The 16691-nt window shown below is 29.4% G+C and overlaps 3 protein-coding genes across 3 annotated transcripts; all 3 read right to left on the minus strand.

Moving 5' to 3' along the window:
• Positions 1-597: 597 nt before the first annotated feature.
• On the minus strand, positions 598-1191 carry LOC107919086 (protein RALF-like 33). Its single transcript, XM_016848611.2, has one exon. The coding sequence runs from the start codon at positions 1137-1139 to the stop codon at positions 768-770; it is 372 nt and encodes a 123-aa protein (XP_016704100.1). The 5' UTR covers positions 1140-1191; the 3' UTR covers positions 598-767.
• Positions 1192-6092: 4901 nt separating this feature from the next.
• On the minus strand, positions 6093-7046 carry LOC107908665 (desiccation-related protein PCC13-62-like). Its single transcript, XM_016835905.1, has 2 exons — positions 7013-7046; positions 6093-6475 (listed from the first exon to the last, which is right to left on the minus strand). The coding sequence occupies exons 1-2, from the start codon at positions 7044-7046 to the stop codon at positions 6093-6095; spliced, it is 417 nt and encodes a 138-aa protein (XP_016691394.1).
• A 4648-nt stretch (positions 7047-11694) lies between these two features.
• LOC107917403 (desiccation-related protein PCC13-62) lies at positions 11695-14206 on the minus strand. Its single transcript, XM_016846761.2, has 3 exons — positions 13608-14206; positions 13300-13525; positions 11695-12192 (listed from the first exon to the last, which is right to left on the minus strand). The coding sequence occupies exons 1-3, from the start codon at positions 13976-13978 to the stop codon at positions 11800-11802; spliced, it is 990 nt and encodes a 329-aa protein (XP_016702250.1). The 5' UTR covers positions 13979-14206; the 3' UTR covers positions 11695-11799.
• Between the last annotated feature and the right edge of the window lie 2485 nt (positions 14207-16691).

Consider the following 16691-nt stretch of genomic DNA (forward strand, 5'->3'; position numbering starts at 1 on the left):
CCCTATCAACCAAAACATGTCCGATCAGTCAACCTTCTATGATATAGAATATAGATAGCATCAAATTTTAATAATAATAATAATAATAATAATAGAAACTATAAAAATGAAATGAGATGAGAATTAAAAAAAAATATAAACATTTTTTGGATTTTAAAAAATGGTTTTAAACAACTTATTAGAATTAAAATATTTATTATTGATTTATCACTTAAATCATTCAGTTTCAGTTTAATTAGATCAATCCATCATTTTTAACAACAATTAAATATATTACTAATTCATACAAATTAGTAATTTTAAAAATATATATTAGAAATTTATAAACTGGATTAATGATTTTCAATTTTTAACGATTTACAAATGACTTGGTCTATATTCGATTTTACATTATCGGTTTAACCAATGGTATCATTGGTTTAGTTTGGGCCTCCTTTAGATAGAGAGTGATTATGGTGTGATAAAATTTTTTATTTCATAGTTACAGTAATTAATTTTACCGTCATCGTCATTTTTAACTTTATTGAAAGTAAATACACAGGTTACTCCAGAAGGTAAGAAAATCTAAAAGCAGGGAAATTAACCAACGACAACATATCTGGATAATTTCTTCAACAACATATATACACATACATACATATATATAATATACATATATATTCATCACACCAGAGGGGAAGCTTCATAATTCTAACACATCCACTTATTGCTGCTACATACCTATATCTTACAAATTTTTTTAAAAAAAAGGACGTCGGCGAACAACCTTAACGACGGCAGCGAGTAATGGTGCTGCAACCTCGTGTGTAAGGGTTAGCTTCGGCTCCTGGCCGACAGTTATAATACGAAGCGCCCCTTCGAGAGCACGGCACGGTGTCCCTCTGAAGTGCTTTGTAGCTTATGTAAGTGGTGGTTTGCAATATGCGCCTCTTGATCTCGGACCCTATGTCGAACTCATCATCGTCCACGTTAGCCATGCACTCCGCCGTTGAGTCCTTGCAGCTACCGGACTTGTTCACCGTCGCCGGCACCCAGCTCAAGTGATGCACACCACTTGATTCGGCGGCCAACACGGCGGTGATCAGGGTTGTTGTGAGGAGTAAGGAAATGGCGAGCAGAAAACCCGAGGGATTAGCCATTTTTTTTCTTTTCTTTCTTTTGTTTTGGTTTATTAATGTCGGGACAAGACACGAATGGAGGTGCCAACTTATTTTTAAGGCTACTGGTAAAAAAGAGTCGAAAGAATGACATTGGCTATCTCTTTATTTACTATAATGCCACTTTGCATTCATTAGAGGTAAAAAAAAAACTCAATTTTACAGTTTGGTAACTTTATTATTATTATTATTATTAATGTCACTTTATTTACCTTAGTCAACAGATTAATCCGATTTTTAATCATTCTTTCTTACAAATGAAGAAGAAGAATTTTTATTTATACCTTTCAATTAAGCCTTTTTTTTTAGTTTAAAATAACATTTTTCATCTAAATTCTTTCAAATATTTAATAGTTTCGATTCGATTTATAAATATTTCTGATTATTATGTTTTTTCTTTGTTTAAATTAATATTTATGTTTCGTTTTCATTACACGAAATATTATCTAAGACTAATGATGTTAACTTTTTCATATTTTCCAATAAATACTTGAGATATGATAAATCCAATATTTGATACATGGCGATGATGCAATCAAAATATAAAATTTAAATATAAACTAAAATCTAAAAAAAACTTAAATATATAAAAATAATTTTTTAATAAAAATCAAAATTTAAATTTTTTTATCAAAATAAAATTCTTTTCAATTTTTTTTATAAGAAGTTTATAATTTTCTACCATTCCACGAGAATAGACCTTTTTCTTTTTGAATCGAAAATTTCTAAATGTATTTATCTTCGATTCTATATTTAAATCGAAATTTTTCTTACACAAATTATAACCTTTTCTAAATATAAGTTTTTCTTTTTGAAAAAAATGGTTGCCACAAATTTTTTAAAAATAGAATATAATTTTTTTACAAAACATCATAAATTTAAACATAAAATTAAATTATCGATTGAGTTTTAACTCGATTGGTATGCACGTTATTACTAATGTAGGAAGACGTGAGTTCGAATACTCTAAAATGTATTATCCTCCTGTTTATGGGTTAGAAAGGGATTATAAATAATTTTAGACATTGTATCAAAAATAGCAGATATAATTAGAACCTATATAAAATAAATAGCATTCTGATACCTGAATAGACATCCTTTTGAAAAATATTGTACACTTTTTTAAAAGAGTAAATTAAATTTAGAAATATTTTGTTTTTTTTTTGAATAAAATAGACTCGAAATTTTTTAGATAATTATTTTCTGTAAATATAATAGATTTTTAATAATTTTTAAAATTTTAGATTATGTCATCACAATGATGTCATAATCATCGTATGATAAATATTTATTGGACCACATTGAAAAAGTTAGCATCTTTTGCCCCAAAGATCATTTAGTATAACAAAAACCAAACATGGATACCAAATTGAACAAAAAAAAAAAGAAAAAGAAAAGAAAAAGACATAGATGGCAAAATGGATATTGATGCCAAACATAGGTACCGAAAAGTATATTTACCCTTCAAAATATTGTAATTTAATAATGTTCTCATTTTTAATATGACTTAAATTCAGGATTAAGGGTGTGTTTGTTTTGCGGAAAATGAATTATGAAAAATATTTTTTTATATTTGTTTTATAGAAAATGGCTTAATTAATGGAAAATTAATCTTTTTTTAAATTAAAAAGTGTAAAAATTTTCAAAAAAAATAACTCCTTTGTGACTAATATGAATTTTAGATAAAAATTAACTTGAATCTAACCAAATATTATTATATTAGTAATAAGTTTTTAATTTTATTTAGAAATAGTAATTTCAAATATTATTAAAGCAAATATATATTTAATAATATATAATAAATTATTAATATAATTTATCATTTTCATAGAACTATTCAATATTACAAATTTATTTTAATAATAAATTTTAACATTAATAATTTTATATTTTAAGTAATATTTTTAATGTTTTATTGACAATACCAACAAGTGATGTAGTGATAAGGTAAATTGCACTCCCAAGTAGAGAACATAAGTTTAAAACTTTGGAGACGATGTTTTTGGAAATGACAACCCCGAACATGGACCATAAAGTTGACAAAAAGAATAAAAATAAAATATTTTCTATTATTATTTTAATAATAAATACGGAAAATCATTTGATACACTGCTAGTAGAGTTTTTTAGACTTCTCCACAAGTGGGTTGAGGGTTTGACAAGCGTATTATAAGGTGTGGTAAAAATTTTAAAAAACAATTATACAAATACATGTGACACTCGTTACACTCTCAACCCACTTATGGAGTCTAAAAACAGAGTATCAAATAATAACCCTAATAAATATATAGATTAGAATTTATAAATATTTATCAATAATTTTTAAAATATAAAATATGAATACTTTGACAATATAATAATGTGATTATTTATTTAAATTCTACTCAACTTCATTTATCCCTTCTATCTCCAATGTAGCATTATCCCTCTTAACTTCAAATTTAAGTTTTATTTAGGCATATTGATTATTGTTACGTCTATATAAGATAATATAGTTATTATAACATAAATTTCAGTCGTAGACGATAATGCTTCAATAATATTTATTTTAAAATATAATTAAGCACTGATTATTATTAAGTTCATATAAGATAGTATATTTATTATACAATAAATTTTAATTGTTAAAGGGCAATGCTTCGATAATATTTTATAACAAATACAACTTATGTTAAAACTGTTTCAAACAATAACAAATATTTTACACGAAATCATCGAAAACACTAATAAATATATTTTTTTTTTCTAAAAATCATATTTCGAATTTCGAATTTCTTTTCAAACTAACACATGTATCAATTGATGACTTGGCTACTTATTTTGTTAAGGAAAATCAGATAATGTCAAATTTTATGACAAATCCTCCATGGGTAGTTTTTATGTATATATATATATAGAAATCCTAGTTGAACCAACAACCTTAAAGAGTTTGCCTGTCCTAATCCTTTTGACTAGCAACAATAATAATGGCAAAGAATAATCACAAGGCTTAACCTAACCCACCAATGGAAGAAAAATGAATTTTTTTAGTGATATGGTTTACTCCTTTTTTATGATTTCTTTGTTAAATCTCATTAGTCCAATTGACGCTTTTGCAAGTTCAAAAACCCCTAGATAGCTATTTAGAAAGTTTAGGGTAACCCATTTTTTTAAAAACAAATTTCTAGGAGACTCTTTTAAACCTAATTCAAGAAAATGATTGAAATGGTGATGTGAGGAAACCCTAATTAAGGGTTTCAATTGAAATTCCAGTTTTTACATTCTTTTTAATTACTAATACTTTGAGAATAGAATAATGGGTTGTGGATAATAATATTTGAGATATATTATTTTAAAAATATTTGTATGAATAAACTGAATTAGGCATTGCTCATATGGACGGAGTACATTTTTTTTATCTATTCCTTTATTGATTCTAGGTGTCTAAATAAATAAACTACCCATAACCCTCCTAGACCCATAAATAGGAGGATAATGTGCTTCAAGGCAGTCGAACTCAGTTCTCTTGCATTGACAATAATATCCATGTCAATCGAGCTAATATTCGATTGGTAAAGTTGAATTATCCTTAAATTTATTGGATTGGATTCAACCAGTAAAGCTGAATGTGAAATTTTTAGGAACACCATTTTTTTTTCAAATTTGTAGTTTTAAGAATCAATACATGCATTAATGGATGCATTGACTGTGGTCTCAAATAATTATTTAAATCTTATCAAATTCTTGGAAATGATATTCTTATATTTGAGTTTCAAATATATATATCTATATAAAGTTTCATATATTAATAAATTTTGTTTAATATCTTTTAATATATTCCTGTTTTATATTATGTTCACGTTATTATTTTTCGAAAGGGTTTATTTTTAACATAAAAATATATAAAAAAATATATAAACATTTGATAAAACTTAAACTTAGGATAATTTAATTTTACAAAATTCGATGTTACCATTTCAAAGAAAAATTCATTTATTTTTATATTAATTTTAAAAATATAATTTTTGCATAATTTATTTTACCCATAAGTGTAGTTATAAGTTTGTGTCAATTTAAATTGGAATAATTTTATTTTATTAGATAGAATTGGATTTTCTTTTGTAGATTTCGGTCCACATTGGATAGGATTTGGGTCGTTTTACTTTTTGGGCCATTTAACCATTGATAACAAGGGTTGTTTCCTCATGCTTTTGGGCTTCAACTAAAACCAATTTACTTAAGATGTGGGTTAATTCATCAAACATCCTCAAACTATCACTTAAATTTTATATTAGTCCTTAAACTTTAAAATATTATAATTGAGTCCTCAAAGGTTATGTTAACCTACCTATCCATTTAAGCATTTATTTGGATCTAACTCTTCTATTAACCTGCCTATCAATTTAGGCATTAAATGTCAATTTGGATTTAATAGGAAAAATCTTTAAAATACTTATGTAGCCTATCACAAAGATAGTTTTTGGATTAACGTGTTAAAATAATAGGTAGCATAAATAAAATTTAGGAACAAATACAATACAATTACAATACATGTAAAAATATATGTCGAACTAATTACAATGTAGAATCTAACTAGTATAGCGCACAATGGATGAAGAATTGGGTAAAACTGAATCACTTTGGAAAGAACTGGACAAAACTCATCATGATACATGACATATGCACATGATAGGAGCGACAATGATATATTAGTTAGATTAGTTAGCTCACCTTCAAAATAAAAAAAAAAACAATATAAAATGACAAGGGAAAAGAAAAGAAAAACAAATCATGCAAAACAAATGGTAAAATTTAAGATGAAATACAAACAAATACTAATTTCATGCAAGCAATACATTAAGCCTCCTCCGGAGGCCATTATTTAGATAAATTATAAACAAAACACCCATCTTAAATCATATTATAACATTATCTTGGAGCTTTCAAATAAATCAATTCATAGCCCTCTGGGTTTATCATTATTGAGGTATTCTCTAGCAATTCCACCATTAGCACCCTTAGGGAAGAACCCACCCGGCCTATGCTCATCACCGGTACCGTACATGATCCTCATAATCTCCTTCGGTGTTCTTGAGTAAGAGAGCGAATCCGGGTCGGCCGACAACACGTTGTTGGTAGTTCGACTCTCGGCACCATGCTTCAAAGGTACGATTAGGCCTTTATCCTTGACACCACACTTGCCTAGCTCGTTCCTTAGCCTCGAGATCATGTTTGTGAATTCAAACACCGTTATGTCGTAAGGGTCCACTTTTTCTTCACCTTTCTCATATAACATTGTTCTTAGAACTGCATCTTGTCCAGCTTCCACTCCCAACAACCCTGCAACCAACCATATGACTTCGAAAAACATCTATTAAGCATCCAATTTAAAATTAAATAGATTTGGGTTGATTAATATAAGATCTCATAGTTAAATCGATTTATGATCATTTTAATGAGTCTCAAACTCACAATCATATGTAGGTAGAGATAGAGTAGCCGATTACGTGACAAACTTGATTATAACATATGGGCAAAATCCAAAAATAATATTTTCTTTACCCCAATGAAGTCAAAATTAACCTCAATTATTTTAATTAATTAGATTTTATAATATATATTTAAAAGGTACTTTATTGAAAAACATCAATAGGCTCGCAATCATGGGAGCAAAAAGGGGTTGTTGCCATGAATAGTAATGAAAATAGAAAGAGAAGTATAGCACAGCAAAGTGATGATGGAGTAGCCATTTTACTTGCTATGTACCATAAATTTATTCATTAAAATTTATATATTTTGTTAATTTGGTTTTTATTTTTATTTTTGAATTAAATTTTGTTCTTAATTTTTTAAAAAGAATCAATTTTGACCACCAACCTTCCAAAAAGAGTCCAATGGAAACACTGACCATTAAACTTAACAAAATGCATGCAATCCATGTATATTTCATTTTTTTTAATTTTATGAACTTTTTATAATTTTATGAATTATGATTTTTTTTTAATTTTAAATTATTTGTTTACATGAAATATAAGATAAACAGTGTCATGTCAACATAAAGTACACATGGACTATTATGTAGGTTGTCACATCAATATCGTTAAAAAATTAATGTTTTATTCAACATTTCTGTTAAAAATGATTTGATTATTTTTGAAAATTTAAAAATTTATCATTATTTTTGAAAATTTATTTCTGTTAAAAATGATTTAACTAAATTAAAAAATGTAAACATTATTAGCCAAATTTATCATTATACTTGAATTTTAAAACTTTAATTTATATCAAAACAAACATTAAATATAAATAAAAGAAATATATTTTAAGGTTTTTTTTAATAAATAATCTAATAATATTAAAAAATTATAAAAATTAACCTTATACTAAATTATTTATGAAAATGACCTTATTTCTACAGTGTTAATGAGTACCACCACTTCCTAATATAGTATCACCTCAAAATGTGATAGAATCATTGTCTCTTAATTACAAAAATTATTAGATGTGAACTTTTTTTTTTGTGCTGTCACTTCCCAAGATGGCACCCATGTAAGTTTTCTAAATACATTGTATCTTCGTGGGTATTTTCGGAGTTAAATGGAAAAAAATTTATTAATTCTTGGCGTCACATCCTTTAATGAGGCACCAAATTGGATTAAAAAAATATTTGTTGGTGCCGCCTCCTTCAATAGAGGCACCAATACCAGTAACATTGTTTTTTTCTCTCTAGTGCCGACTCCATATGTGACGGCACCATAAATTTTTTTAGAATTTGTTGGTGCTACCACTTCATATCGAGTTATCAAAAAAGTTAAAAGAAAATTCTTGGTCCCTACTCTAGAGTCTAGATGTGCGGCACAAGTAAATTTTTTTTGAATTTTTTGGTCTCGCGAGTCACCAAAAATTGTAAAAAAAAAAAATTCCCTTGGTCCCTACTCCAGATGTGGTAGCACCAATATTTTTTTTTTAAAATTTTCAGTCCCATCACTTCATATAATCACCAGAATGAGTAAATTAATATTTTGGCACCAAAATTTTTCGGCATGAGTATCAGATTATATGGAACAATGCATTTCTTTTTCTCATCATTGATTGTATCTTATATATATAACTAACGAATTAAATATTGCTTAACACAATTAAAATTCAATTAAAAAAATTATTGGTGTCGCTACATCCAGAGCAGGGAACAAGAAATTTTTATTTTTTACTTTTTTGGTGACTCCATGTGAAGTAGCAACACTAAAAAATTCCAAAAAAAAAGTACCACCACATTTGGAGTAGGCACTAGGAGAATTTTTTTTTACTGGTATTGGTGTCTCCATTGAAGGAGGCGGCACCAACAAATATTTTTTTAATCCAATTTGATGCCTCTATTGAAGAAGGTGACACCAAAAATTAATCATACATATTTTTTCCATTTACCTCCGAAAATATCTGTGAAAATACAGTGTATTTAGAAAACTTATTGTACAGGCCCATTTTGACCTAACCCATTTCAGCCCACTACCCGAGCAAAACCCAATTACAACCCAAACCACAAACCCAATTAACCTACCCAATACCCAAAACATAAACAACAGACCTTAAACAAATTAAACCCAAACCCACCTAAAACTAACCCAAATACAGCCCAAATCCGAACGGCCCAATAAACTTAGGCCCAAATACCAAATTCAGACTAGGGTTTCAGTCTCTGAAACCCTAGCGCCGCATGCTTTGACCCTTGGTCTCTGCCACCGTCAATCACCTCAGCCACTTGCCTCTGACTCGCGCCGCTCGTCCATCACCCTGCAAACAAAGAAGGCAGCAACAACACGAACAGAAAAAAAAAATAGAACAAGTTGTAACAATGGCTATAAAAAGCCATTCAAGCATCTGTAATGGGGCCCCTCTTTCATTTTTTCAAGAAATAAAAAGGGCAAAGAAAACAGATTCAAGAAAATTTTCTTTTAGGTATAAGCTCTATTTTCTTTTTATTTATATTTTTCTCTTTATTTTTCTTCCATCCGAAACTGTTTGATTCTTTATTCTTATTTTTATTTTTAAAAACATACAAATATATAACATATAGATTTTAAAATAGAAAATAATACCTTTTTTTTTTAATTTTCCACGGTGGCCGGCGCGGCGGCGTCAACGGCGGCCCTCCTCGCCGGATTCTGGGCTGAGAGAGAGAGGGAGAGAGAAACTTGAGAAGAAATTTTGTTTGTTTTTTTTGGAGAAGGAGAGAAAAATGAATTTTTTTAAAAAAATTGATTTATATAGGCTGGCAAAACGCACCGTTTTGCCCAGCCCTTTAAAAATCCAAAAACGGCGTCGTTTGGCTCAACCCGCGGGCGACCCGACCCGTCCGGCCAGGATCCGCGTGTTTTTCACTTGAGGGGTTATTTACGCAATTGGCCCCTCCACCTTTGCGGCGTTTTAAATGCGGTCCTTATTGCATTTTCTAATTTGGCCACAAAATCTTATTTCTGTTTCATTTTAGTCCATAACAGTGCAGCGTTTTGGACGCTTGGTCTATTTACCATTTTGGTCCCCCTGTTTCTGCGCGTGTCGTAGTTCGGTCCTTTTCAACTTTTTATTTGAAATTCGCCCAGTATTTTTGTTTCTATTTTGATTTAGTCCTTTTTTCTGTAATTTTTTTATTATTATTTTATCATTTTTATTATTATTTATATTATTGTTACTTATCATATTATTATTATTATTATATAGTAGCTTATATATACATGTACATACATTTTTTTCTAACTTATTTAATACATATATAAATACCTTTTTTATTATAAACATATCTATACGTATGCATATCTATATATTTTTCTTTCACGAATATGGTATATACTTATTCATATATATATATTAAAGTATGTATATATATTATATATTTTATCTTATTTTTTATATATAATCCACATATATATTTTCCTTAAAATGTACATACACATGTTCATATTTTATAATTTTTATCTATTTTCCTTTATTATTTTTATGTTCATTTATGTATTTATTTATGTGTTCTTTTTTATATACTTTAGTTTATTTATTTATTTGCTATGATTGATTTATTTTATTATTCGTTTTTGTATTCATTATTTTTATGCATATTATTATATTTATTATTCCATTATGCATATTAATACTATACTTCAAAAAAAGGAAATTTTTTCTAAATGAGGCAATATTTAGCCTTTGGAAATTCGAGAAAACATGCCCTAAGGTTCTGGGTGTTGATTTTTCTCGTTCAACCAAATGGCTTAATATCCTTTTAAAAATTTTAAAATAAGGCAATGTTTTGCGTTTAGAAATTCGAGAAAACATGCCCTAAGGTGCCGGGTGTTGATTTTTTTCGTTCAATCAAATGGCTTAATATCCTTTTAAAAATTTTAAAATAAGGTAATATTTTGCGTTTGGAAAATTCGAGAAAACATGTCCTAAGGTGCCGGGTGTCGATTTTTCTCGTTCAACCAAATGGTTTAATATCCTTTTAAAAATTTTAAAATAAGGCAATGTTTTGCGTTTGGAAATTCGAGAAAACATGCCCTAAGGTGCTGGGTGTCGATTTTTCTCGTTCAATCAAATGGCTTAATATCCTTTTAAAAATTTCAAAATAAGGCAATGTTTTGCGTTTGGAAATTCGAGGAACGTGTCTTAATGTGTTGAGTTTCGATTTCTCGTTTAACCAAATTGCCAAATATCCTCTTGAATTTTAATCCATGCCATTCAAGTTTTTTTAAGGATCGTATTTTAAATTTCTTTAAAGTTTTTAGTTTTTCGACACTAAGACATTAAGTAATCAACTAGGTACCAATTTTGGGTGTATCGAGGGTGCTAATCCTTCCTTGTGTATAACCGACTCCGAACCCGTTTTTCCCAATTTCGTGGACCAAACCTGTTGTTTTAATAAAATTAAATCGTTTATTAAAAACAATCATTTTTCGAGGTGATCCGATCACACCTCATCAAAAAGTATCGGTGGCGACTCCCATTTTCGTTTTCATTTTCCAAAATCCAAGTCGACCCCGTTTTCATCCAAAAAATGGTGTCAACACTTATATGGGTGCCGCATTGGAAAGTGGAGGCACGAAAAAAATGATTCTTTTACATCTAATGATTTTTGTAATTATGAGACAATGATTTTGTCACCTTTTGAGGTGGTGCGGCCTTAAGAAGTGGCGGCACTCATTGAAACTGTAAAAATAAGGTCATTTTTATAAATAATTTGATACTAAATCATTTTCATAATTTTTAATATTATTGGGTTATTTATCTAAAAAAACCATATTTTAAATAGGGATAAATTACTTTTCTAGAATGTCTTTGTGATACACGTTTATGCTCTCTCTCTCTCTCTCTATGTATTGGGTAATTAAGTAATGTTTTTTTTATTTTATCTTTTATTTTCCTTAGTAGTGAAAGCAATTGTACGTTAAACGAAAAAAGGGAAAAATGAAGTGAATTAAAAAATGGGTTGTGTTTAGAAATAGATTAAAGTAAAATTTGTGTTGGAAAAATATGCTTCATATATATATATAAATTATTAGTTTCATGAGAGCAATACATTAAGTCTTCTCCGAGGCCATTATTTAAATAAAGTATAAACAAAGCATTCGTCTTAAATCATATTATAACATTATCTTAGAGTTTTTAAATAAATCAATTCACAGTCCTCTGAGTTGATCATTATAGAGGTATTCTCTAGCAATTCTCCCATTGCCACCTTTAGGGAAGAACCCACCTGGCCTATGCTCGTCACCGGTACTGTACACGATTCTTAGAATTTCTTGCGGTGTTCTCGGATAAGAGAGCGAATTCGGGTCAGCCGATAGCACGTTGCTGGTGGTTCGATTCTCGGCACCGAGCTCCTTGGGTACGATTAGGCCTTCATCCTTGATACCACACTTGCCTAGCTCGTTCCTTAGCCTCGAGATCATGTTTGTGAATTCAACCACCGTTATGTCGTAGGGTTCCACTTTTTCATCACCTTTCTTATATAACCATTCTCTTGTAGCTGCATCTTGTCCAGATTCCACTCCCAACAGCCCTGCAACCAACTATGTGACATCGGAAAACATTGATTAAGCATCTGATCTAAAGTCAAAAGAGATTTGGCTTGAATATAAGATATCGTAAGTATTTTAAAGAGTCCCAATCATATGTAGAGATAAGAGTAGCTGATTACATGATAAACTTTAAAGGAGAATAACATATAGGCAAAATTCAACAATTATAATTGATATTTTTGAAGTCCCATTATTTTAATTAATTAGATTTTATAATATATATTTTTAAAAGTCACTTCTTTGAAAAAATTTATATATATATATTTTGAAATTTGTATCAACAATAAAAGGTCAATGTTGAAAAATCTTAATTATTAAAAGTCAAAATGTGACAAAGTTAGTGAATAGGGCCCTGACCTCCTTAACTAAATAAAAATATTGCTTTCTAGCCCCCCCAGAAAATTGTGACATTCAATTTAAATCTCTTTAGTCTATGATTAAATAGAAAAATTATATTTTTTGCTGCTCTATAAAATGTTTAGCTTTGACTCTCAAGGCCCTTAAACAAATTCCTAACGCCACCCCTAGTGGCAAAGTTGGCACCAAAGCTAGTGGTCCAACCCTTGGTAATCCATCTTCTCCTCAATTTTGTAATAATTCTTAAAAAAAAGAAAAAAAACATTTTAATAGGGTATCATGCCATAAACTTACATAAATCATCTAACGGATACCATAAAATATCTAATAAAAAAATATATCAAAACTATATATTAATTTCATGAAATTTTGTGTAATTTTAATCATATTGATTCAATTTTCACAAATTACTATCAACATTTTTGAATTAGCACCATTTTATGTTGATATATTGTATACGCATACAATTATATAAATTCAATATGAAAATAAATATATGTATTCATTTCTTTAAATGTGTACAGTTGAATCAAAATCAGAGTTTCATGTATACATATGAAATAAATTACACATTGAAACAAAATTCATGTATAAATTTGATACTTATCCCAAAAAAGAATTACCAATTTAAGGAAAATGAAGGTACTTAGAACTGCAATATCACAAACAATTCAAAGATTTAACCAATATGATTAATATATCCTTTATGTCCGCTTTAAGGAGAATGAGATTTTTATTTACCTGTTTCGAAGCGAATTTTTTGAGGCAAGGGGTTGTACCAACATAGCCATTGAGTCCCACATAGGGGATAGCATATACTGCTAACATATACTTGATGGGATCTTCATAAGGATCAAATGGAGGATCCAAATTGTACCCTGCTGCTTTATCAAATAATTTTGCAAAGTTTTCAGAGCTAATATCAATCAAAGGCCTTGGAATCCCACCGGTTCTTCTCACAATTTCCCTACCAAGGTAACACAAAATCAACACACTCATCTATAAAACCTTAATCATCAGAGCTATATATTTTCGTCGAGAAAACTTACCTATTATGACCGATTTCTTGATAACCGAATTCCTCGATGATCCGACGGGTAAGGTAGTCGAGATTGGCCCGTCTGCCACCAATCGGAGGTGGTCCGCCTTTAGCAAATTCGGGTTCAAAGGCGTCGAGGCCTTTGCCAAGTGCACCATACAAGAAGAACTCAGCTTCAAGGAACTCTAAGTTTTGAGCAAAATGAAATCGATCATTGTCATCGGCATCATTAGGCTCGCAATCACCGGGGCAAGAAGGGGTTGTTGTTGCCATGAATTGTAATGGAAATAGGAAGAGAAGTATAGCACAGCAAAGTGTTGATGGAGTAGCCATTTTTCTATAACCAAATTTGTTACTTAAAATTTTGTTTCCTTCCTGCATGAAAAGAAAGGACCACTAGCTATATATAATGTTTTTTTGTTTAAAGGGTAACTAGACATTTGCATAGGTTAGTAGTTTGGATCATTTTTCCTATTTAAACTATATCAGATAAATTTTAGACGAGATGATAAATTTAGTCATTAACGTTTACATATTTTGTTAATTTTGGTTCTTATTATTTTTTTAGCTAAATTTTATCCTCAACATTTTAAAAACTCAAATTGTTGTTCTTTTAATGGAAACACCGACCATTAAACTTAACAACATGCATGCAATCTACGTGTATTCCATTTTTTTAAAAATTATTTATTAACATGACATATAAGACAAATAGTGACATATTAATATAAAGTACACATGAGTTACTACGCAAATTTCCACACCAATATTTTAAAAAACTATTGTTTTATTCAATATTTCTATTAAAAAAGTAATTAATTTTTATCAAAACAACCCCTAAAAATAAATATAAATAAAAAATGATTTCAAATAAGGAAAAAGTAGTTTTCTAGAATGTATTGGTGATAATATACATATTGGGTAATTTAAGTAATGTTTTTCATTTCAATTTATTTATTTTATTATTCTTAGTAGTGCAAGCAATCGTACGTTAAACGAAAAAAAGAAGGAAGTGAGTGGTTAGAAAATGGGTTGCGTTCAGAAATAGATTGTAAGTACAATTTGGGTTGGGAAAAATATGCTTCAAATGACCAAATCCAAAACCTTAACTTTGAAACGCAAGTCATTGCTTGAAAAAGGAGATTTAAAATTGAAATTAGCTTAAAATTAGACCAAATTCCTTCAAATCATTAACTTTTCTTTCGTTAAGAGTTGGTACTACGTAGGCATTGAAGTTTCAACTTTGGTCAATTATTTGAACATCATCAATTTCTATTTGTCTTAATCCGTAACAACTCTATCAACTCTCCTTTAGAAGGTAAATGAGATAAGGTCTTGAGTTTCTTGGATTCTCCTCTCATATTTTATGCACATTTGATTATGCGTTTAGAGTTTTACTTGGAGAATAATTTATCATAAATCAGTAAGTATAGTCTCTGCTTTAAATTCGATTCACTTGTCCAGTTGCAACTTCATTCTTATATTTATCCTCTTTTTTCCTTAAAGTTTAGTTATCAATTGATGAAATACACAACTTGTGGAGTTTTTATAGACTCTAGAAGCTGGTTAAGGATATGACAATTGTCTCATTTTTTAAATATATCTTATGAGACATATGTCACATCTTCAACTTGCGGACTTTAAAATACTCTACAAGCTTGTAAAAAATTTAGTGCATTTAAAATTTTTTTTTTTGTTTTTGTTTTTATTTTTTATTAAGTCAAATAATTTAGTTTCATATTTTATAGAATTTGTGTAGCACCCCACCCACGGCCTGAACGTTATGGCTGAGAAATTACATAATTTCATTTTAAACTCAGATTTTGAATTCAAAAACATGAGTTTTGACAATATTAACTTTGGTAAATTGCTATCCATTTTTTAGGAAAAATCTCGTTAAAACTATTTATTTATTTTTTACAGGAAAACACCTAAGTGATTACTTTATTGTGAAGCAGAAATTTTAGAGTATTAAATATTGAAATCGCGACTTTAATTTGTGAAAACATATAGCTTTGCAGTTACGATAAAAATATTTTATAGTCCGACAAAACCAACCAAAATGAGAATTAAAGTCCAAAATAGTTTACAGTCCAAAAAGTTCGAAAAATTCAGAATAATTTAAAAAAAACATAAATCGTCTTATTTATTTAACCAGAGAAACAATTCGAGCTCCCGTGCGTCGCCCGATTCTAAGTTTGTTGATTACCTGAGAAGTCAGAAAAATTGGGTGAGCTTACAAAGTTCAGTGTGTAACTCAGCCCACACACAAATAGAACATATGTCAACTTCACCCAGAAGTAAAAAATCGAATAGAATACACTGCATGATATACCATGCAATGCAACATAATAATAAGATTAGATACGAATGACATGGCATATCATGCGATGCAACACTTATTACATAATAGATACATATCCTACCCCCATCCGCTACACACCATCTCTGTCCATCCTTACATGCCAAATAGGGTAATAAATACCCATCCAACCCCATACACTAATAAGTGAGCATATGTCACTATATAGAGTAGTGCAATCAAAGTTGCTAGACAATAATGCGTTAATCCGTCATAATTAGATAAGTGTGGTCAAGCCACCAGAACAAATATGTAGTTAAAACCAATAGATAAGGCAGATCATTAAACTGCCAACACTTCTTCCATCACATCATAAACCTACCCCAATGTACATGCAATCACTATCCATATATCCAAATACACACAAATCATACATGCTTTACACATCAGAACATGCTAACATGCTTTCAAAAGTTACAAATATAGAAGCAAAATATCAAATTTCATATATATAAGCTATACGTATCACATAACAGACTCAACAGGGTGACTAACCTCGAATTGCACATAATATAACCCTAACTAAAATTTACAGAAAATGGGCCCACATGACCGTGTGGCCCATATTGCCTATCTGGCTGAGCTTGTGTGGCTTACACGATTTGACACACGACTATATGACTCACATGTTCTGGCACACGGCTGTATGGTGTTGACAGTAGATTTACGGCTTTACTTTGTAAACTAATTTTTGGGATTATCGTTACACACCTGATCATTTTTCGATGCCAA

This window comes from Gossypium hirsutum, chromosome D08 (assembly GCF_007990345.1).
Source record: "Gossypium hirsutum isolate 1008001.06 chromosome D08, Gossypium_hirsutum_v2.1, whole genome shotgun sequence".
Lineage (NCBI taxonomy): Eukaryota > Viridiplantae > Streptophyta > Magnoliopsida > Malvales > Malvaceae > Gossypium > Gossypium hirsutum.

Bases quoted from the DNA above. Each gene is read 5' to 3' on its own strand.
- LOC107919086 (XM_016848611.2), bottom strand. From the start codon at position 1,139: ATGGCTAATCCCTCGGGTTTTCTGCTCGCCATTTCCTTACTCCTCACA.
- LOC107908665 (XM_016835905.1), bottom strand. From the start codon at position 7,046: ATGGTCAGTGTTTCCATTGGACTCTTTTTGGAAG. The intron at 6,476-7,012 runs GTTGGTGGTCAA...GGTTGGTTGCAG, and splicing joins CATTGGACTCTTTTTGGAAG to GGTTGTTGGGAGTGGAAGCT.
- LOC107917403 (XM_016846761.2), bottom strand. From the start codon at position 13,978: ATGCAGGAAGGAAACAAAATTTTAAGTAACAAATTTGGTTATAGAAAA. The intron at 13,526-13,607 runs GTAAGTTTTCTC...TTACCTTGGTAG, and splicing joins CAAGAAATCGGTCATAATAG to GGAAATTGTGAGAAGAACCG. The intron at 12,193-13,299 runs GTAAATAAAAAT...GATGTCACATAG, and splicing joins AAAAATTCGCTTCGAAACAG to TTGGTTGCAGGGCTGTTGGG.